The sequence below is a fragment of the Rattus norvegicus genome, chromosome 10, assembly GCF_036323735.1.
Source record: "Rattus norvegicus strain BN/NHsdMcwi chromosome 10, GRCr8, whole genome shotgun sequence".
Classification (NCBI taxonomy): Eukaryota; Metazoa; Chordata; class Mammalia; order Rodentia; family Muridae; genus Rattus; species Rattus norvegicus.
In genome coordinates, this window is record NC_086028.1 from 73,332,354 (window position 1) to 73,355,949 (window position 23,596).

Genomic DNA, 23,596 nt, shown 5'->3' on the forward strand with positions numbered 1-23,596 from the left:
GCCAAAGCTACACAAAGGAACTCTGTCTAGGAAAACAAAAACAAAAAAAAAAAAAAAACCAACAAATAAGTCTTTAAAAAACAATAAGAGAAAGTCATACTTTCAAAATTAATTTTGTACTTGGCAGGATTATGAACAAGTAGCAGTCAAAACATCTAACACTTATTCTCACCCCATTATAGGAAGAAATTGCAGTCAGGTATGATGAGGCACTTCAGATCACCTGGGGCAACATTGTCAGACCCCCAATCTCAAAAAAAAAATTAGATGTAATAAAAGGGTGGGAAAGGATACGCCATTTACCTATGTACATATCTTCAAAAAAAAAACTCATCAGCATTATAAAAATTTCAAATAATTACCAGTAGTGGTGTAATCCTTTGATCCCAGAGTCAGAGGCCAGTGGCCCTCTGAGTTTGAGGCCAGTCTAGAGTGTGAATTCAAGGACAGTAGAGCTACAAAGAGAAATCCTGGAAAAAACAAAACCAAACCAAAAAAACCTAATTCACCTAGTAAGTGTTCAACTTGAACTAAATTTGACCTTGGAAGACAAGAGCTAGAATAGTAATTAATACAGGAACAAGTCATATTGAAGATAATCTTTTTGTTACAGATCATTTTAGGAACTTTTTTTTTGCAAAATCATATTGTTATTAATAATGGGAATAAAGATGGGTTAATTTGGTCAAAAAGAAAGCAGAAAGAAGGGTTGGGGATTTAGCTCAGTGGTAGAGCGCTTGCCTAGGAAGCGCAAGGCCCTGGGTTCGGTCCCCAGCTCCGAAAAAAAGAACCAAAAAAAAAAAAAAAAAAAAAAAAAAAGCAGAAAGAATCAAAGAATTAAGAAAGCCAGTCCTAGAATAAAATTACCACAACAGTATTTTTCGATGTCTTAGTTGGGCTTCAAAGGTGGCTTTTGTTATCCAAGAAATGAAAAACAAGCCTTATAGGCATTGTCTATCCACTGACAGTCACATCAAGTTTCCATGGAAACAACATTCTGCTCCCTTGCTGCTCTACAGTTTTCAAGGAACAGTCAGTAAATAATCGATATTTATTTTAATGGGGAATTGACTGGTGATAAAGAAGTTATGAGAGAAAAGTATCTGTAACATAATTTTCCTAGGCAAAATGAGACACACATAAATTAAATAAAAAGATATGTGCTGCTTAGCAAGGCCTACATGAGAAGCCATAGAAATGGGTCTTTGAACTGGATCTTTCTGAAGTGTTACTCAACCTCAGGTATTTTATTATAATAATACAAAAATGACTGATATGTTTATAACCAGTGAGCAATTAGTTTTTCAAGATGAAAAAAAGATATGTACTGTTTCTTTCATTTTCTGAAAATATGTGTTACTAAAACAAAGACCAAGTCAATTTTTCCTAGAAGTTAGCAGTCGAACATTTAGAACGTTGTCTTTTTATTTAGTAGTACAAATAACAGTAATCACCAGAGAGGTCAATATACACTTTGTAAAACTATTTTTTTTATTTATTATATGTGAGTACACTGTAGCTGTCTTCAGACACACCAGAAAAGGGCATCAGATCTCATTACAGATGGTTGTGAGCCACCATGTGGTTGCTGGGATTTGAACTCAGGACCTCGGGAAGAGCAGTCGGTGCTCTTAACCGCTAAGCCATCTCTCCAGCCCAATATACACTTTAAAAACATAAGAAAATGTGTATTTCAATTCAAATTACTCAGGCTCTACCCCAACATCACCTTCCATGATAGAACTCTGCTAAGTAACAATTTTGCTGATTATAGAAAAACAGAGGACCCTAGCCCCCTTCCTTTTGAGACATGTCTCTCTACATAGTCCTGGCTGTTCTGGAACTCACGACATAGCCCAGTGTGGCCTTGAACTCCCAGCCAGCCTCTCAGCACTGCTTTATGAACTATGGGACTAAATGCATGCCTCACCATGACTTTGAATCAGTGTTTTACATAGATCAGCTCAGCCTTGAACTGGGAATAGAGGATAACCTTAAATTCTTTATCTCCCTTCTTCAGCTTCTCCAGGGCAGAGACACCAGCCACCCATACTCACCTTTAAGATTTAACAAAAATTTCACTTTTCAAAAAGGTGGTCCTAAGAGGGAGGAGGGCTAGCCTAAGAAGTTGAAGGGGACCCTGACTCAAAAATCAAACAAAAATCATTTTTTCTCCTTCCCCACAAAAATCTCTCATTTCCCCCATATTTCAACAAATATCTTTGATCATTTCAAATTGAGTTTGTTTTGTTTTATTTTGGTCACTAAGACATTTACAAAATGCAATTTTGTTGTTTTTTGAAGCAGGGTCTCATATGTAACCTAGACCTACAGTGTTTTCATTATTTTCCTTGTTATCTAAACCTGAGTGCTGAGATTATCCATGTGGGCTCCCATGCTTGCTGTAAAATTCATTTCAAAATTGTTTAATATTTAATATTTCAAAATCACTTAAAATTTGAATATACTATGCTCTCCTCTTCTTCTGGGGATACTAGTCAAATTTGAAGTTGATCTCTCAAAATTCAACAAGTTATTTCAGGCATTTTGCCTAGAAATCTTATACAACACTTCTGCCCCTCCCCCATCCCCGTTGTCCTTGATTTCTCCAGCCAGTCTTAATATTTAATGGTTTCATTTTAAGCAGCCCTACATCCCTGGACTGTGGTAAATAAATGATAATGTATAGGGGCAGCAGATGGCTCATCTGATAAAGATGCTCCTCAAAAGCCTGACCACACATAGTGCAAGTGGTGAACTGCACTTTATTTTCTAACTTTCACACATGGGCTGGGGCATGACCCACCACCCCAAGGCACAATATGCATAAAATAAAATTGAAAACTAAAAATTACAGTGTAGAGAATCAACCTTAAAATTTCCGGGGATCCGATTTAGCATACTTATTCGAGATAGGAACTGCACAGCTCTGGCTGGCCTTGAACTCCTGAGATTCTGAGGCCTACTTTGAAAGGAATGCGCCACCACACCTGGCTGTCTTATTATCTAAACAGGAAAGGTTCTGGTTTTAGCCAGGAGGTGGTGACTCATCTTTGATCCTAGCACTTAGAAGGCAGCAGGATCTGAGTTCCAAAACAGCCAGGGGCTGTTCAAACCAAAACAGAAACCCGAAACTCAAAAACAATGCCAAGAAAAAGGTTTGTTTTTAAAAAATTTTAATAGAAAGGGTTTCCCTGCATGTCCCGGGCTGACCTTTAATAGAAATGTGTATCACAGAGTAGGTTTATCACCTCCTTGCCTCAGCTCCCAGAGTGATAGGATTTCAGGCACACAGACTTAAGTCCAGCTTAGTTTTGTTTTAATTAAAAAGCCTGTATGATTTCACAAATAAAACTCTCCTATTCCCGTTATTACAAAACAAAGAAGCAAAATTGTGGTATCCAGTACAAAAATCCTATTTCAGATAATCTCGGGGAAAAAGTTATCTCCCTAGACTAGCACCGAACCCGGATCTCGGCCCAAAGAAGCAGTTAGTATTTTATCACGTTTCCTTTTTCATCCTTTGAAAGGAGGAAGAAAAAAAGCGAAGGCACGGTTCATCTAAATAGATATGGAGGATCCGTCTAGACACTTTTAACTGTGTAAAATGCAGCCCACCGCAGGTTCGCAGAAGCAAAAGCCACACAGCTCCCCTTAGGCTGTTAAACGAATCTCCTGCAACTCGGCCGGCCGCACCGAAGTGCTAAAGTTGCCCAGGTTTCCGGAGCAACACCCAGCGTCATCTAGCTCCGCCCCCTACGCCTTTCCCGCCAAAGGCCGTTACCACCGCGGAGCATGTTGGGACACAGTTGCAGGCTAGGTTTCACCCAATCTTTTTAAAGCGCCGAGCTGCTTCCAGAGAGAGTTTACGCCAGAGGAAACCGACTATCCTGGACTCAGCAGGATTGGTAATAACCCCTTTAACCAGAGTATGTGACTTTTACCAAACGTCTGGCCGCTCCACCAGCCAATCATCCCATAAGCCCAGGACCCGAGGGACTTTTTCCCCTCCGTGCGGAGGGTGACGTCGCGCGTGCGCGAGCGTACTTCTCAGCACCCGTTACGCTCGTGCGCGTGCGCACTGAAATGGAATAGCCGCTTCCTCCGGCTTCTCTTCCTCCCCCTCCCCCCCATATCAGTGCGCCGAGCTGATAAAGGCGCCATTTTGGACCGGCCGCGGGAGACGTGGTGCCGCTGAGGGCTCGCTCTGCCGTACGCTAGGCTTGGTGGGAAGGCCTCTTTTCGAGTCCGCGCTTTTCGTCGCCGCCATGTCAGGAGGTGGTGTGATTCGTGGCCCGGCAGGGAACAACGACTGCCGCATCTACGTGGGTAACCTACCTCCAGACATCCGAACCAAGGACATTGAGGACGTGTTTTACAAATACGGCGCTATCCGCGACATCGACCTGAAGAACCGCCGCGGGGGACCGCCCTTCGCCTTCGTTGAGTTCGAGGACCCGCGGTGAGGCAGCGTGGGGCTTGCGGCCTTGAGGAGATAGGCTGGAGTAGTTGGGGAAGGCTCCGAGGCCTTAACATAATGGGGGAAGGAGGGGCTCCGAGGCTGGGAGCGAGGCGCTATCGCCCCTGCAGGAGTCGAGTAAGGAGCCGAGTCGGCGCGTTGTCTCCGGTGGCTGACCGCCTCGGACGTCCCCAGAGCCCATGCGCAGCCCCGGAGCGGGAAACTGAGGCGCTGAGGGCTGGCGTGGTGGTCGGGAGTCTGCCCGGCGTGTTTCTGGGTGGGGGAGGGGCCGGTCCTATTATGCAGCGCATGTGGGCTCTGGCACCATGGGTGCGCATGTGCGCTGTCCGCGGGTTCCCGAGTGAGTTAGCTTTGCCAGCGGCTCCCTCCTCATCCCCTTTGCTTTCTGTGATCACACGCAGAGACGCGGAAGATGCGGTGTACGGTCGCGACGGCTACGATTACGACGGCTACCGTCTGCGGGTAGAGTTTCCCCGAAGCGGCCGTGGGACCGGCCGAGGCGGCGGCGGGGGTGGAGGCGGCGGAGCCCCGAGAGGCCGCTATGGCCCGCCATCCAGGCGGTCTGAAAACAGAGTGGTTGTTTCTGGTGAGTTGACTTCGTGCGGGTTAAAATTTTTCCCGCGTGATTGTTTTGAGGTCTGCAAGTTTTCTGTTTTGCTTTAAACATGGGGTCTTAAACTACTTCGGTCTTTCGGGTGAATTTAGTAAATGAAGATTACTGTGGTGGTGATTTACCCAAATTAGGTTGCAGTACTAGCCTATGAAGATCCTTTACAAATAAATTTGGACTCTGGATCTGACTCTTACCAGCTCTTTACCTGGAAACACTTAAGTACAATCATTAAGTATTTTAAACTAATCTTTGTTTTAATGTACTTACACGTTTGATGTGGGACAGGTTAAGTAGTATTAAGTTGGAGGGACTCACTTTTTCAGGACTGCCTCCGAGTGGAAGCTGGCAGGACTTAAAGGATCACATGCGTGAAGCAGGTGATGTATGTTATGCTGATGTTTACCGAGATGGCACTGGTGTCGTGGAGTTTGTACGGAAAGAAGATATGACGTATGCAGTTCGAAAACTGGATAACACTAAGTTTAGATCTCATGAGGTAGGTTATACACTTATTCTTTTTTTTGGCCAGAATTGGATACAGTTTTCTTAACAGTGGAATTTGAAGGTAAGGATACAGGCAAGGGTGTCCGAGTAAATTACCAGAGACCTGGTCTGTCTTTGTATTCATTCAGCTTGTCTGAAAGACAGGTAAAAGCTTAGATCTTTCAATGGAAAGTTCTGTCTATCCAATAGGGAGAAACTGCCTACATCCGGGTTAAAGTTGATGGGCCCAGAAGTCCAAGTTATGGAAGATCTCGATCTCGAAGCCGTAGTCGTAGCAGAAGCCGTAGCAGAAGCAACAGCAGGAGTCGCAGTTACTCCCCAAGGAGAAGCAGAGGATCACCACGCTATTCTCCCCGTCATAGCAGATCTCGCTCTCGTACATAAGATGATTGGTGACACTTTTTGTAGAACCCATGTTGTATACAGTTTTCCTTTACTCAGTACAATCTTTTCATTTTTTTTAATTCAAACTGTTTTGTTCAGAATGGGCTAAAGTGTTGAATTGCATTCTTGTGTAATATCCCCTTGCTCCTAACATCTACATTCCCCTCATGTCTTTGGTAACTTGTATTTTAAGTGATGTCATAGACAGGATTGTTTAAATTTAGTTAATTTCCATGCTCTTCAGACTGTGATATTATGTAAATGTCTATTCTGCTCTGGTTTGTGTGAAATGGGATGTTGGGGGTGTTTGTGGTTATCTTACTTGGGGAAGTTCTTATGTTTATCTTGCTTTTCATGTGTCTTTCTGTAGACATATCTGAAGAGATGGATTAAGAATGCTTTGGATTAAGGATTGTGGAGCACATTTCAATCATTTTAGGATTGTCAAAAGGAGGATTGAGGAGGATCAGATCAATAATGGAGGCAATGGTATGACTCCAAGTGCTATTGTCACAGATGAAATTGGCAGTATTGACCTTATACTAAAAGGCGAGGGTTAAAATTTTATCTACCTTAAAAGACTTGCAAACATCTTATGCAGTTATCTTCAGCTACAATTGCTTTGCTTTTTAAAACCTTGGCAATTGTGGCAAAATTGCCCGTTTTGTAACAGTTATTTGCTCCCTTCCCCCCTTTTTGTTTTAATAGGGACTAATGTGGGAAGAATGGCTAATTTGTCACAGTGCTTAGTTACAACTGTTAATGTGTGGCCTGCTGTTGGTGTACATGTGGGTACAGGGTGTCTATTTCCAAACAGAGTATAATATCAATACTGCTAAATCTGCATGTCCTCTGTGTGACTGATAGAGCGTTGTTATTTCATTTTTTAAAGACAAAAATGACAGCAAAATATAGAATTCCAACATATTAATGTAGATAATCTAGTTGGGAATACTTTTGTCTCACTTTCCCTTTTAATATTCATAATTGACTCATGTTTAGAACACTTTAATTTACAAGCTAAATTGCAGATGGGAGCAATAGATTTAGTTTAGATTTAGGTGGGTAGTAATACCAGTAAACTTCAATTACATAACTTTGCAACCACAAAACCTGTGATACCTGTACAGTAACAAATGTTGGCATTATCAGTTGAACTGTAAATATAAAGTGCTTCTTCCAGTTAGTCTCTGTAGTGATTAAGTTTCTAAAATTTATCTGAACACCATACAGAAAACTTGTTTTGGGGAATTTGATAGTTATTGATGTACATCTGTAAACTGATGACAGACATAACTCATCATTCCCCAGAAACTTTTTTTGGTTACAGTATCTAACATTTTGCCTCCTCTTTTTTGGTTTTGCTGGTTATAAAGGTTTGGATTGGAGAGGGCTCACTGGATCCCAATCCTTGGAGCTGGATCATTGGATTCAAATCATAATGTGGATAGGATAGGGAGGATGAATTACCAGGATTCATGGAGCGGGATCAGATTACCAGGAACATAGGAGTGGATTCCTTCCTGCCCCAACCAAACCGCATTCGTGTGGATTTTTTTTCATTCAACTTAATTGGCTATTCCAAAGAATTTTTTTCCTATTTTTGACGATTGGAGCCCTTAAGATGCACGATGGAATTGTGTTTTGCATTTTTTGGTAAAAGGAGCAAAGCGAGGACCTGGAGATATACGCTGGAGCAATCTCCTTGGAAGGATTCAGCACGAGTAGATGGTAAACATTTAAAGGGGAAAAGGGGGGGTTTGCTTTAAATAGTAAATCAGTAAGTCACTTCTAAATTTAAAGAAAACAAAATTGGAGTTGAAGAATAAGTAGGTTTCCAATTGGCTATTGCCATTTTTCTTTGAAAAAATAAACATTTTTTAAAAAACGATGCATGGTTGTCCTTTTTCCTCTTCATGTAAAATTTTGACTGGGTAACTAGTGTATCAGTTAATTAATTTGATGAGATTCTGATTCTGTTTATGTGTTAGTAAATTAAAGATTTAATCTAATAAATGATAACTGTCTCTGTTGTGGAAGTCTTAAGAGCGTAATAAACCGAGTGTAAGGCAGTTATGATGTAACAATTGTCTAGGGGGTAATGGTCTGGAAAGTAATCTTTCATAGTTTGCTAAAGGATGATTCAGAACTTGCTATTTATTTTGGTATTGCTTTAGACAAAAATAGGCCTTTATACAAAGTTGGTTAATAACTAGTAAATTTTAGCTTTGAGATAGCCATTGAACTCAAATTCAGTATTAACATTAGCAGAAGTATTAGAATACAATACAGATTTTTTTTTTTTTTGAATTTTGGACAAATTTAACTGTTTATTGGGTGAATCAATACATTGTAAATCTTTTCAGCCATATACTCCCTGAGTATTCTGTCCCCAAACTGTTCTGTATTAAGTCAGCAATTATAGTTTAGTCTACTAGTGTATCTCTACTGATACCCCTTGAAGCTGAATCTTCATCTTTCTAGGATTGAAGAGTGGAAATTTTATTTAAAATCCCAAGCTTGTGATTTTTCTTCCTGGTTAGAATGAATAAACCACTCTTTCAGTACCACAATAGAAATATCTAGATAAAAGCTATTTTTAACTTTCCTTGAGTTGCAGGCTGAATATGAGATTATTCAGATGTAATGTAAAATTTAGGGGAGACTAGGAGTTTTGATAGTAAACGAAACAGGTTTCAAGAAATTTGCATGAGAATCTCAACCTGTTCATTTTAATGACCCTATAAGCCAATTCTATGATCAAAACTAGGATTTCACTTTAGGTAAAGCAAATTAGTAGACTCATTAAGGTAAAGTTGCTGTGTTACAGAATTCAAAGTATAACTAAAGGATGAGGAATTAGCATAGTTAAACATGCTATAATTGGAAATTTATAGTGTTTTTAAATACATTGCATGATCAGAGGAAAATGTTCTTTTCCTCCATAGAGCCTCATTCTGCTCTGGTCTAGACTTTCGTAGATGTCAGGGTGGGCTCAAAACTCCAAAAATATATCCAGTTTCCCAGATTCTGGGATTAGACATGAACCACCACACCAGCTTGCTAAAATAGTATTTATAAGTTAAAGTGAGCTAGATAAAAGCAAATGTGGGTTTATTTTGAATGCTTTGGAAACCAGACCAAGAATGGCCTGTTTTAAGTAGTTCAGCCATAGATTGAAATGTAAAAACAATCTTTGCCTTACTGTAGGCTTGTGTTTGAACACTAGAGAGCACAGTGTTTGTAAAGGGTATAGTAGGTTTTAAGACTTAGGAAATAGGGCTATACCCATACTGACAATTTTTTTTGGAACTACAAATACTACTTTGATTTCCACCCCTCCCCTTCTCTGTTCCCTTAGGATATTGTAGGGAACCTATGATTAGTTTTTCTAACCAAGAAAGCACTTAAATCTCTTTAAGCAAGTACTTTCATAACATCTGATTGAGTAACCCCAACTTGCTGTTCAGCTCATCCTACTGGAGACAAAGGTAAGAAACATTTTCTGATACCTGGTTTGGGATCTGGATTTTAAGAACTAAAGTTTGTAATGAATAATTATTTGCTCCTGACTTGCAATGTTACTTTCCTCCTCCCAACTTTATATTTTTAATTTTGAGTGTATAAATATACCCATCTCAATTCTGGAGTTGAATATGATATTCTAAGATCTGTTTCTTAGTTTTGTCTGTGAGCCATGCTTTTGTAGGGCTGGTGCTATTGTCAGCTTTCTGTGGTCAAGGTCAATCAACTTTTGGTGTTTGCCTTTTTTGCTTTGTATATGAAATTTGTAGTGAAATTACAAATGAAATAAATTATATGTATTTAAATAGTATTAAAAGGAGAGAAGTATTAGACTGTTGTAATAACCACTTGTGGCTTATTTCCATCATGATTTGAAGACAGATTGACAACCCACAATACCTGAATACCACAGATTTTTATTGAGCCAATTGAATGTAAAATCTGGCCAGAATAGATGCCTTTATTGTGTAATTCGTGTAACAGTCACATAGGCATTGTTGAAGGTGTTTTATATATATATAAAGTTTATGTGATAAGATCTTCATGTAAAGTCTGAACAACCATGAATCCCAAATACATCTCTAGTTTGGGTGGGCAAGGAGTTGTAGAATTGTACTAGTACTGCAGAGGATTAATGTTGCTATGTGTAATTTTGGGAGTGAATAAAAAGCTGTTACTTTGGAACCTTTATTGAGACTTAAGTTCTCCATCCTTTTAGACTGAATCAGGTACTAAAAGAAAAGGTGTCACACACAGTATGTTCCACTAGTAAATAGTTAACACTGTAGCAGACTTACTCCATACCCACAATATATAGTGTAGTACTTTTTGAGGTAGGTGTTTTGATGTCAGGTTTATATTTTTTTTTCTCTTCAAGATGGTGTGTCTAATATCCCTGGCTGACCTCCAGTTCTTAGAACTGCCTGCCTCTACCTCCTGAGTGCTAGGATTATAAGCATGCACTGCCAACCAGCTTTTTAAAGACTTAAAAAGCTTAAAACGAGTGTTTTGCAAGAGTGGTGGGTGTGGGTGTGAGGGTGGGGGGGAGGGATAGAGAGTGCACCACACGTTTTGAATAGCAAGGAAGAACAGTTGTTCCCCACTCCCCCAGAACTGGAGGCTGGACAGTTGTGAGCTGCTGAGTGCTGGGAATCAAAACAGGGTCCTCTGGAAAAGCAATGAGTGCTCTTAACAGGTGCTCCAACTCTACACCCTGCTTTCTATTTTCAATGAACCTTGCCCATTATGGTTCTATGAGGAAGATTGGAGTTGGAATAATAAAAGTTTGATTATTGAAGAAATAGTGAATGGTGAATTTTTATTTATTTACCTTTGAGCAAAGATGTTAACATGTTTTGCTGGTTTGAACGCTTGCTGGTTTTTTATTTAGAAAGCTTTGACAGAATTTGGTTGTGCTTGTAGTGATCAAAGGAAGGGTATTGTTGCTTCATAGAAATAAGATAGAAGAGGTAAAATAGATATCCTGTGTAGTTGATTCAGAGAGAGGGGAATAGTACTTTATATTGTGTGATTAGTTGAATTTAGGTCCTCAGTGCTTTATCACTGTGCTGCAACTTCAAACTTAAAATACAGCATTTGCATAGTGTCAGTGGGTTACACAGGAAAGAAGTAATGCATGCCCTTTTTGTGAGGTTCCCATTTAGGTATACATTAACTAAGCTATAAACAGGAAGTGGTTCTACAAATTGAGAGACTTAAAGGATATGAAAAACTAGTGTCTGTCACCTGGTTTTCTAGTGTTTTTAAGTGGTAGGGAAAACAGTTGGCCACAAGAGGGAGCTCTCACAAAACCCACCCAGGAAATAAGTTCTACTATAGTGCCATTTACGATATTTGATCACTTACACTGTTGGATGGTTTGGGTGAGTTTTCTGCCTGTAATGAGCAGTGCCCTTTTCAGCTTCTGGGTCCATGTAGGTTTTGAATAGTGGTTACCTTAAAAGGGTACTTTCCCTTTATATAAATTAAATGTAATAAGAGGCAGTGAGTATTTTAGAGCTTTTTCTCTCTGGCAGGTTTAGGAATGATGTTTCCGTAGTGCTAATGAACTTTTAAAGATGTGTACCCAAGTCCTGACAGGTTAGCTACGTATAGGCAGTATGCAATGATCAAAAGTAAATACCATTCTTTTGATTACTGAAATTTTAAGAGCTGGAGATTATGAGAATGAAAGTTTATTACCATTATCTTCTTTCTTTCAATTTTATACTATTGTCACACCTCACTCTGCCAAAATAAAACCCAAAGTCTACAGATTTAATGACACAAATTTGCCACTTTTTGAAATGAAATTTGGCTGTAGGAACACCCAAAACTTAACTTGTCACTTGGAAACTAGGATGTTGTAAGTGGACAGTAAATACCATTTTGCAGTTGAGAAGACATTGATCAGGTTTATATAACAGGTATTTCCCTGCTTATTAAGTTGTGTTGGAGGCAACACGGCTGCAAGTTTGAACTCTTAAATAATGTATGGTTATATACACCAAAAGCCACGGCATTTGGATAAGCTGTAAGATTGCCACTTGAAGGCCAGCTGAGTCCATAGTGAACACATGAAAGGCATTCTGAATCCACACTTTGTAAGTAAGCCTATACCTTTGTCTTAGGTATATACTGCTCTTTTCCTGTTTACCACTCTAATATCCCTTGATAAACTCCAGCTTTGGTGTTACACAGATGATTCTCTTAGTAAAAGAAGGGCTAGGTTTAGATTACTAAGATGTCAGCCAAGTATTAGAGGACTTAAGAGTTAAGTTGGGGGTTACTTTCAGGCTAGAGCAGTTAGGGATGAGTTGGTTCAGCAGTCAAAAGGAGACCTGAAAGGGTCTGTGAAATATATATATATATATATATATATTTCATATATATTATGTATATGTATATACTATATACATACATATATATACTTATTTTTACATTAGCATGTCAGACATTTTATCTACAGAGTACTTAGAGTGACATCACACTTTACGACTAGAAATGTAAAATGTTGAGCTGTACAATAGTCATTGTTAGAAGTAAAGTAAACGGCCTTTTCTTTTTTTCTCCCTTCTCTGAAGTTGACAAATAAGTTTCAGAAAGATAATAGCCAAGTTCATCTTTGCCTCAGTGCCACCATGCTTATTGACTTGAACCAGGCTAGTTCTTGGGTTTCATTTGAGATAAGGTCTCACTAAGGCCGGCCTCAACTTGAAATCATGTGTGAGGATTATACACAGTTGTCTCTTTTAGTTGCTGGAGTTAAGAGTAGAAATTTGTTATGTAAATTTGCCTTACATTTTCACTTGACATTCCAGTACTCTTGTCTGTACCCAGGTCTGTTACTGCTGTATTCTACCTGATTTCGGTGATAAGCCTTCATCCCCACTATCAAATATGGCCTTCTTTAAACATCACTTCCATAGTCAATCTTTGATTATATCTTACCGTTTTTTTTGTATGTCGGTGCACACTGTCGCTGTCTTCAGACACAGGGGAAGGGGGCATTGGATCCCATTACAGATGGTTGTGGGCCACCATGTAGTTGCTGGGAGTTGGACTCAGGATCTCTGGAAGAGCAGACAGTGCTCTTCACCGCTGAGCCATCTCTCCAGGCCACCATTCCAATTTTTTTTTTCTTTTTGTAACCATTAAATCATGCCCCTTAGGGCATGCTTTTTTTACTTAGATGCTAACCTTAGGTTTTGCTTTAGTGGGTCACTTATTTCATACATCTTCCCCATTAACTGCTTCTAAACTTTTTCTTGTTATTTTGAGACAAACGTCCGTGTAGCCTTGGCTGTCCTGGAACTCAGCTCTAGATTAGTCTGGACTCCAGATCAAGGTCCACCTGCCTCTGCTTCCCAAGTGCTGGGATTTAAATGCTTATGCCACCACTGCCCTGCCTAGTGCCTCAAATCTTAATGGGCCTCATGAGTATATCTCAGGTTATTGTTGATCATTTTATTTTTATGTGCATGGGTGCATTCCTTGCATGCATGTTTCTGCACCACATATGCATTGTCTGTGGAGACCAGGAGAGGGTGTAGGAGGAGCCACTGGGACGAGAGGTACATGTGAGCCTCCATGTGGATGTAGGTAGTGCCAGATAAACTCTGGAAGAGCACAGCACTGTAAACTGCTGATCCATCTCTAGCACTTGCTGTAAACACTTAATGGTACTTTTTCCCCCCCAAGATGTATTTCTAAAGGTTTATTTTATATATATAGGTGTGTGTGTGTGTGTGTGTATACACGTATACATACATGAGTTGTTTTTATGAACATGAGAAGAGAGAATCAGGTTCTATTACATATGGTTGTGATTCTGGGAATTGAACTCAGGACCTCTGGAAGAGCAGCCAGTGTTCTTAACTGCTGAGCCACCTCTTCAGCCCCTATTTTATTTAGTGTTTTTATATGTTAAATGTTCGTGCCTTGTGGGGTTTTAGTAATTGTATTTTCCAAGAACCAAATACAATGCTGTTGAAGGTTTGAGTTTGACAGGAAATGTTAAAAAGTGGTATAGACATCCTTTTTCTTTTAAGATTTATTTTATATGTGTGAGTGCATTGTTGCTGTCCTCAGACAGACCAGAAGAGGGCATCAGATCCCATTACAGATGGTTGTGAGCCACCATGTGGTTGCTGGGAATTGAACTCAGGACCTTTGGAAGAGCAGTCAGTGCTCTTAATCACTGAGCCATCTCTCCAGCCCCCGACATCTTATTTTCTAAACTGTTAATCAACTGAGATTATATAAAATATTTTACTCCTAATGTTGGGTCACATATCTCAAAACAAGCCAGGGTTGGTGGTACGCACTAATCTAAGCCTTCCACTATTCCAGAGCCTGAAACAAGAACGACTTGAGTTTTTTTTTTTTTTTTTTTTTTTTTTTGGTTCTTTTTTTCGGAGCTGGGGACCGAACCCAGGGCCTTGCGCTTCCTAGGCAAGCGCTCTACCACTGAGCTAAATCCCCAACCCCACGACTTGAGTTCAAGGTCATCATGTGCTAGCTAGCTGAACAGTGAGACCCTCTAGTAGGTGGTCTTAATTTGGTAGTATCTGTAATCCCATCACTAGGAAGCTTAGGCAAGACAGACAGCTAGACAGTGACCATTTGTTTTTGGGGTATTTGGTTTTTATTTTTTTTGAGACAGTTTTATGTAGTGCTTGTTATACTGGAACTCTGTAGAGCTGGCTGGCCTTGAACTTGAAATCTGCCTGCCTCTGCCTCCCCAGTGCTGGGACCAAAAGCATGTTCCACCATGTCCGGTGACAGCTTATTTTTAAGAAATTGAGGGCATTGTCAAAAAGCTAAGCAGTTCTATTAGTCTCATTTTCTCATTTTTCCCCGACTTTGATTCTTAAAGAGGAAGTCTTGTGAATTTAGTGGCCCTCCCTCAGAATTCTTGCAGTATTTTTCTTTTTGTTGGACTTGAATAGGTATCTTTACAGCAATTCATACTTTAAACATCTAAGGTTCTATTGGGGTTGGAAAACTCTTACTTGAGGATCCTGGCACTAGTCTTCAGGCTAATAGAACAAAGAACAAATTTGGCAGTCAACTTAAAGCCACACAACCCAAAATACAGATATTTAACTCCTCATACTCAAATCTCCACAGCAGCCCATTCCTTTAACTTAAACATCTGACTGGAAACATCAAACTTCCATCTGACTGGAAAGATGGCCCAATGGTCAAGAGCGCTTCATGCCCTTCCAGAGGACCTGCATCTGTCTGTTACTCCACCTCCAGGAGATCCGAGACCCTCTTATGGCATACACATAAAAGCAAATCTTTAAACAATTCAAATGAAACCACAACTAACTCAGGTGTGGTGGTAGTGGTAGATGAGATGGTTCTTTGAGCTCCATACAGGCTAGACTGCGTAGTGAAGTTCAGGATAGCTGGAGCTTACACAGTGAGCCTCTAAAATAAGTCACTATCCCTGGATTAGTTAATAGCTGAAGAACTAAAGGCATTCCTGCATTTTGCCTGTTTAATTATGTCACATGTATTCATTAAAGACATTTTCTTTAGATTACTCTAGTTTTCATGTGATTTGCTCTTTGCCAGCTATGTGGCTCTTGGAAGCCTGTTTTGGGCGTCTCTTTAAAATATTATGTATGTCAGTGTTTTGCCTCTATGCATGTATATGTGTCACATGCATGCTTGCTGGAATCCTTGGAACTGGTGATCCTGTCCTAGAGTCATGGATGGTTTTGAGTAAGACCTATTTTTAAAATTTTCTGCATTTCTTCTAAGATGCCCAGGTAATCCAGTATGCACAACAGAGTTAAATATGGATATATTTGCAAAATCTGAGGCAAATGGTGTGCTTAGTTTAGATCTGAGGTACCTGTTTCCTCTGATCAGAATGGGCTTGTTTCCAGAGTAGTAGCCTCAGGTTCATGTTCTGTCTTTAATAGGAAAATGGATAAAATGGATAAATGATGTTCATTGTGGCTGGTTTTTATTTTGATTCTAGACAGAGTATCACAACACAGTTTAAATCTGACCTTAACCCCAGCTCCGAAAAAAAAAAAGAAAAAAAAATCTCTAAATCTGATCTTAAACTCTGATCTACCTACATGCATGTCCAAAATGCTAGGAATATAAGGCATGTATAGTCAAATCTGGATTTGATGGCTCTTAAAGTAATGACTAAATTTTTTTTTTCATTTAAATACTGTCTAACTTCATTTTGGAGTTTGAAGAAACTTTTTGGAGTTTAAAGATGGTAGGGCCAAAACATTAATCCAGGTCTTCTGCTTACTGCAAACCCTAGCTCGCTCTTTCTAGGTTTCTCTCTCTCCCTTTTTCCCTCCCAGTCTCTCCTCTTTTCTTGACCTCCCTTCCAATTGGGAGTTTTTTCAGAAGTAACTAAAGTGAATACCACCTGCAATATCTACTTAATGCCACCAGGGTGTCCCATGGTGCTGTGATCTTGAGTTCTCAACCCTGGCCTTGGCCCAGAGCCCAGCTTTAAGACAGTGAAATTCTTGACTTCCTGGCTTTACAGTTGCAGTGCACAGACAGCTCAGCTCAGGAAAACCTTTGCCCTTTTTTTGGCCCCATGGAAGGACAACAGGTCATTCAGAGGTTGGACTTAGCCTGAGTAACAAGGCAGCAGCCTATAAAAGCAGTAGGATGCCAAAGAACCTGCCAATGGTAAATGTCAACAGATCCCTGCTTGGTGATTTTGTTTTTGTGATAGGGTCTTCTGCTGTCTAGCTTGATCTCAAATTTGCTCTGTAGTTGAAAATGAGGATTACAGGGACTAGAGACTGCCATGCCCACCTGGTTTGTGTGGTATTGGGAGTGGAACCAGGTCTCTTAGTGTTAGGCAAGCAAACATTCTACCGACTGAGCTACATCCCCAGCTTCTACCTTGGCTGAATATGCACTAAAGTTTATATTAGTAAATAGAGCTACAAAAGCAAACTCGAGGTGTTAATTTTTTTTTAAATTGTTCTGTTTTTATTTGGTTTGGATTTTTTTGAGACAAGGTTTCTCTGTAGCCCTGACTGTCCTGGACCTAGCTCTGTAGACCAGTCTGGCCTCTTAAGTTACAAAGACCTGTCTGCCTCTGCAAGTGCTGAGATTGGAGGCCTGTGCCACCATTGCCTGTCCCAAAATTGAATTGTTATGATTTGAGATATGTGAGTTTTTAAGTTGGTACGCTGAACTTGCCAATTTTCAGAATGCAGTCAAAATTCTATAGCCTACAACTGATTAAAATAAATGTCAACTGGGAAGGTTGTCCTTGAGATGCCCTGACTAACCTTTCAAAATGTTCAATGCATTTTTCTATTTTGAATTCTGATCATGGCCTGATTGGGGACTATGTCTAAACAATTTCTTTTTAAATGATACCTTGAGGGCTGAGTGACTCTTCAAGCTGCTGGGAGAGACTGTATGGAGTATACTGCTGTTGTGAAATACTGGATTTATGATGTCACTTTCCCTTTCTTCTTGTGTTTCCATCCCAAAACATTTCAACACATTGTTAGTTTTTTGACTTTGTTTAAAAATTTTACTTGATTTTATGTGTGTGGATAGTTTGCCTGCTTGTATGTCTGCACTGTGTAAGTGCCTGGTGGCTGAAGAGACCAGAGTGTCTGTCATATCCCCTGCAACTGGGTGCTTGGAATTGAACCTCAGTCCTCTGAAGAGCAGCCAGTGCTCTTAGCTGCTGAGCCATCTCTCCAGCCCATTTAAAATTTTTTATTATATTTATATGTACCATAGTGTAAATATGGGAAGTCAGAGGACAACTTATTGGGAGTTTTCTCCATTTTTAAAGGGAGTTTTAGGGATTAGACTCAAATTGTCATACTTGGCGACAGTACCTTTACCCACTGAGCCATCTCACACACACATCCACCCTTTTTTCAATTCTGGGGATCAAGCAAAATTCCGAATATCTATGCTAAACAAGTGTTGGATATCTCCCCAGCTATGAACTTCCCATCTTACCATTGGTCAGGTTAGCTTGAATTTTCACAGTTGCTCTTCTCTGAGAGACTAGTCAGATCAGATCATATGTTGTAGTACTTTTTGGTTTTGTTTGCTTTTTAAGACTGGGTCTATTGTACAGTCCTGCCTGTCCTGGAACTCACTGTGTAGACCTGGCTGGCTTCAGACTCGCAGAAATCTGTCTGCCTTTGCTTCCCAAGTGCTGGGATTAAATGCATGTGCTACCATGCCTGGCTTACATAGAGTTTTTAAGAGAGCAGGGTAATTGTTTCATTGAAATGGAGTTGTGTATTGAACATATATGGGGGATTTCTCAGGTGTTAGCATTAGTTGTATTAAGTATACCTATATAGGTGGTCATAGACAAATTTCTACAAGTTACCAGTTCTAATATATCAGAATCACTAAGGGGTGTTTTCTATTCCAGACTATATGTAGTTTAATAAATTGATCTGAAATAATTTTCATATAAGGAACAAAGCTACATTGTGACATTCTTATCTAAAGTGAATACCAAAAACAAAGCGAAACAAAACAACCCAGCAGAGGGGTTGGGGATTTAGCTCAGTGGTAGAGCGCTTGCCTAGGAAGCGCAAGGCCTTGGGTTCGATCCCCAGCTCCGAAAAAAAGAACCACAAAAACAAAACAAAACAAAACAAAAAAAAAAAAAAACAACCCAGCAGAAATAATGTGTATTACAAACTTAGCAGTGGGCTTTTATACCTAACGTACAGGAAGTGTTTGCACTGTTTTCGGTTGACCACCATCTGTTCCCTGTGCTTTCAAGTACTGAAGTTGGGGAGAAAGTGAAAGGAGAGGTGGGAAGGAAAAGGAAGTTAGGGAAAAAGGAAACAGCTGGAAGGTAAGGAAGGCCTTTCATAGGTTATAAAACAAAAGCAGAGGGCTGAATCAAGCCCTGAGAGTAGATAGCTAATTAACTTCTGTCACTTGAGTTGAATCTTAAATACTTTGAGACAGTAGGTACTTCAAGAGAAATAGTCTCTGTGTACCAAAGTAGCATAGTTCATCGAGTCAAAAGCTATCCTGTGGCGGCCTAGAATTTCTTCAGATTTAGCAGAGAGCCTGCTGCTAATGTGCACACAAAGGTTAAAATATTTTGACAACAGCAGGTACATATTTACTATTTAAAGTAAATGGGGGGAGGATGCTGAGTACAGCTTCTGTCACTGTGTAGCAGTGACTACTGCACCTGCCCTTTCATATCATTTATGACTGAATTGGATAACAAAATGTAGTAGCTTGTAATTCAGAGACTCGTGGTTGAGAAACTTTTTTTTTTTAAGATTTATTCATTTATTATATATAAGTACACTGTAGTTGTCTTCAGACACACCAGAAGAGGGCATCAGATCTCTTTACAGATGGTTGTGAGCCACCATGTGGTTGCTGGGAATTGAACTCAGGACCTCTGGAAGAGCAGTCGGGTGCTCTTAACCGCTGAGCCATCTCTCCAGCCCGAGAAACTTTTTTTTAAGATTTATTTTTATGAGCACTCTATCTGCATGTATGCCTGCATGCCAGAAGAGGGCATCAGGTCCCAGTATGGTTGTGAACTACCACGTAGTTACTGAAAACTGAACTCAGGACCTTTGGAAGAACAATGCCTTTAACCACTGAGCTACCTCTCCAGCCCCAGAAGCATTCTTGAATAGAGTTAGCTGAGCCAGATCTTAGGTTTACCCAGTCTTCTGTTGTCAGTTGGCTTGTTTTCTAGACCAGAATAGCCTTTCAGATCCTAATCTGACTAGTCTTCTGATGTCACATTCACTTCTTTAACCCAGAGAGAGAACTTGCATAGGTTCCTCAACACTCGTTTTGTGATTCCTTGTTCTTTCACTATCAAAAATTGAGGGACAACCCACCTCAGCAAACTGAAATCTAATTGGCCCAGCAGAAGAGAAACTGAAGAGAAGTGTTTCTGTTGAAGTAAAGGTTGTTCACAAAAAGCTTGGTTTTGTTCCACTTTTATAGAAACATTCGGAGAGTCATTACAATTAGTAAAAGTCTTTATATGTGAATAGCATTTGTAGATTGGTGGCACAAAACTGATTAATTTCACTTTATTCTCAATATATTTGTTGTAGAAGCAAAGGCCACTAAGAAGGGTTCCATCTCTAAGCAACTTTGAAGGTTTTGATGACAACTGAGGGTAAGCATTGTGGTTTAATCAGGCCCACCAGTTTAGTTTATAGGACTGTTAAGTCATCCATTGCACTAGGGACCTGGGGCATCTAAGGGCAGTGAGGAACAGGTGTCCAAAGGAGAAATGTTGGTGTCTGAATGTGTTTTCCAGATGTATTGAATTTCACTTAGTGTATTTTTGACCTGTCTTAGTTTCTTTCCTGCTGTGGCCTATGCTATTTTGCTTGTGTTCAGTATTCCTTTTTGCTTACTGTTGCTTACTGAGGATTAAATGTAGGACTTATCACCTGCTAGGCAAGTGCTTTTTTAGAGGGTGGAGGGTTAGTTTTTTTTTCCTGAGATAGGGTTTCTCTATGTAGCCCTGACTGCCCTGGTACTCACTCTGTAGACTACGCTGGACCCAAACAGAGACTCACCTGCCTCTGCCTCCCGAGCGCTTATATCAAAGGCTTGCGCCACCACTGCCTAGCTTAGAGAAGAACTCTACCACTGAGTCATATCTGTAGCCCTTATTTGTTGGACAATGTATTATCCAAGAATAAAATGGAAGCTAGCATTTGACATAAATGCTTTATTGGTGAAATTGGTATATTGTTGACTTTTAACAAAAAGTTAAGGTGATTTGTTTCTGTGATCTTAGACTCAGTTTTTGAAGTCTTGGGTCATGACCTTTGTAAAAAGTGTTTTAATCAAGTTCTCTCAAATACCAGCTAGACTTTACTAGACATGTGAGTAGATTTGTTCCTTGTGACTATTCTAGCTGTAAAGGAACTTAAATAAGTATTCAGGAATATAGAAATCTTTGTTTTCCTTGCCAGTTAAAACAGACAACTAGCCATGGTACTTTTGATTGGTACCTAGTAGAAGGGGGAGGAGAGTACTTCTGCTGTCTTTCCAGGCAAGTCTTCCCTTGTTTTCTTGCGGGGTGTACTTTCTCCCACAGGTGGATTGAGGCTGATGTTGAGGGTTAACAATTCTTTATGGCCACTATTTTTTGGTACCCCCTCCGTCCATCCCTCCAGCAGCCCTAGCTGAGCTGTACTCACTCTGAAACCTGGGCTAGTCTCAAACACTCAACAATATTCTTTCCTTGGCCTCCCAAGTAGAGTAATTTGTAGGCCTGTGCCACCACTCTAGACAAATCTGGTTAATGTTATTTGGAGTTTTGTTTTTGTTTGCTTGCTGTGTAGTTTGAGTGTATGTGTATTCATATGTGTTTCAGCATACACAGGATACTGTCTGACTTGACAATTTGGTTTTTTTCCTCCTTCCCCCTCTCTCTTTCCTTTTGTTCCTTCCCTCCCTCTCTTCCTTCCTTTCTTGACTCTACTTCTACTTCTGTCAAGATGATGAGAGAGAACCTGCCCCTTTCAGAGTAAGTTGGAGGACTGATGAATTAGCTCAGAGTCTGCATGCTGAGTTTAGTTTTCAGACCCAAATTTAACCACTGAACCAGTAAAAGTACTTACCTAGCACCTGTTAGATTTAGGAGTATTCTAGGAATTTTCTTTTTTTTTTTTTTAAGATTTATTTATTTGTTATATACATGTAGCTGTCTTCAGACACACCAGAAGAGGGCATTGGATCCCATTACAGATGGTTGTGAGCCACCATGTGGTTGCTGGGATTTGAACTCAGGACCTCTGGAAGAGCAGTCAGTGCTCTTAACCGCTGAGCTATCTCTCCAGCCCCTCTAGGAATTTTCTACATACATTTTTCATTTAGTTGAAATGAGGTTGCCCTTGTGGGGATAGGTATTTTGTTCTCATTGTTTAGAACTGGGTAGGTGACAGGTTACACAGCTTCAGGTGAAAGGGGGAATCTGAACAGGGTGAATTTGGAAGCTGACTTGTTTGGAATGGATGCAGATACAATTGTTGATCTGTTTGTATGGACACTGAAGAGTTCAGATACTTAGTCTGATCCATTCACTGAAAGCTGATTTTAATACTGTACTGTATGCAGACATTTGTTATCTTGACTGAACTTCAATATAAGGTTTGTGGAAACAGGGCTTTGAAGGAGGACTCATTTTGTTTGTTTAAAAATATTCTCCTAAAGTTAGAAATTCCCATTCTAAGGATGGATTCCTTGATCCTGGTTGGTTTGATTATATTCTGGTAACAGTTGAATCTGGTTGTTTTTGAGTACATATTCCAAACTCTAAGACACTTTTTCTTAATGAAAAATATATATCTAAATCCATAAAAATTGTGTTGGAACTGGAGATGGATGAGATAGATGGCTTAGTGATTAAGAGTACTGCTCTGGCAGAGGACCTGAATTCAGTTCCCAGCCCTCACATGGCAGCTCACAACTGCAGTCCCTCTTCTGACCTCCTTCAGAATCTCCTTTATACACACACACACACACACACACACACACACACACACACACACACACACAATAATTAAAAGTACAACTTAAACTTTGAAAAGATGGTTAATTTCCTTTTAAGGCAAGATTTGGGGGAACAACCAGGAATTATGATTTTACCTTATGGATAGAGATGTAATTAGCCATTTCCCCTAAAATCCTAACTCTTCTGTATGACAGCTTAACTGTTTTCACTTGACTTCTACTTCCTCTTTATGGGGAAACCACTACTAAGAGGTACTGTGAGAAAAACTGCTGGGGAAGGGGTTTCTAGATCCCAAAATAAGTATAAGAGATACCACAGTATTAGCATAAGAGTCATATTATTAGTTTTTATAATTCTGAAGCTTCATTTTGATTACAGTTTGAAAGAGCAGCTAAAGAGAAGTGTCTATACATGGGAGGAGAGCGCAAACATACATAGAGACCTTGAAGGTGAATCTTCTAAGGCAGGGAAGAAGCAGAGACTTATATCCATTGAATCAAAATGCAAGAACATACCATATCCAAGGTCAGAGCAAGAAGACATTTTGTCTTGTTCCTTGGGTTTGCAACTTTGTTCTCTCCTTAGTTTACACACATATGTAAACATATGCTTCCTGAAACATCAAATGAGCCTGACAGACACAGGGGATGTGTAGCAATTCAGCTGAAGGATATCAGAAACTCATTTTCTGTCCCTCCTGTCTTAGGCTGACCAGTTCTCTGGTGGTTACTGCTACTGATCCATCCAAACTGCTGGACTTCTTCATACCCAAGGTCTTCAGGCAGTATCTAATGGGAAGTCAACTTAAAGGAACCAGACCATCATTTCCCAGCCTGCCCTTTTATTCTGGTGACTGATGGAAGAGTGGGAGGGAACTATAATTGTTTAATGGTTGGAAAAACATCAAATTACCATACCTCTTCAGTTTCTATTCCCATAGAATTTTGTAACTATTCTATTTGGATATATATATGGAAGTTGAAGATGTCTTTCATTAGAACTGTCTGGAGAGGATAAGAGTCAGTTTGAAATACAGTCTTGAAATAATGTGCCCATCTGAGTTTTTTTTTTAAACATT

At 39.9% G+C, this 23,596-nt stretch overlaps 2 protein-coding genes across 5 annotated transcripts in view; both read left to right on the top strand.

The window, feature by feature from the left end:
* The first annotated feature begins 3,165 nt into the window (after positions 1-3,165).
* Srsf1 (serine and arginine rich splicing factor 1) lies at positions 3,166-10,196 on the top strand. 4 transcript variants are annotated; one of them, XR_010055258.1, is made up of 5 exons: positions 3,166-4,462; positions 4,882-5,066; positions 5,417-5,589; positions 5,787-6,470; positions 7,358-7,872. XR_010055258.1 is itself a non-coding variant. In XM_039086869.2 (4 exons), exons 1-4 carry the CDS (start codon positions 4,269-4,271, stop codon positions 6,388-6,390), a joined length of 591 nt encoding a protein of 196 aa, XP_038942797.1. In that variant the 5' UTR covers positions 3,166-4,268; the 3' UTR covers positions 6,391-7,872. The 4 variants fall into 4 exon arrangements, 2 of the variants coding, with proteins under 2 accessions (XP_038942797.1, NP_001103022.1); XR_005489946.2 differs by having other exon boundaries at positions 6,352-6,470; XM_039086869.2 differs by having other exon boundaries at positions 6,352-7,872.
* Positions 9,313-23,596, top strand: part of Vezf1 (vascular endothelial zinc finger 1) — a 31,655-nt gene continuing 17,371 nt past the window's right edge. The window contains exons 1-4 of the mRNA XM_063268707.1: positions 9,313-9,472; positions 20,099-20,163; positions 22,897-23,043; positions 23,225-23,367. The gene's annotated coding sequence lies outside the window, so the exon portion shown is untranslated. The remainder of the gene's footprint in view (positions 9,473-20,098; positions 20,164-22,896; positions 23,044-23,224; positions 23,368-23,596) is intronic.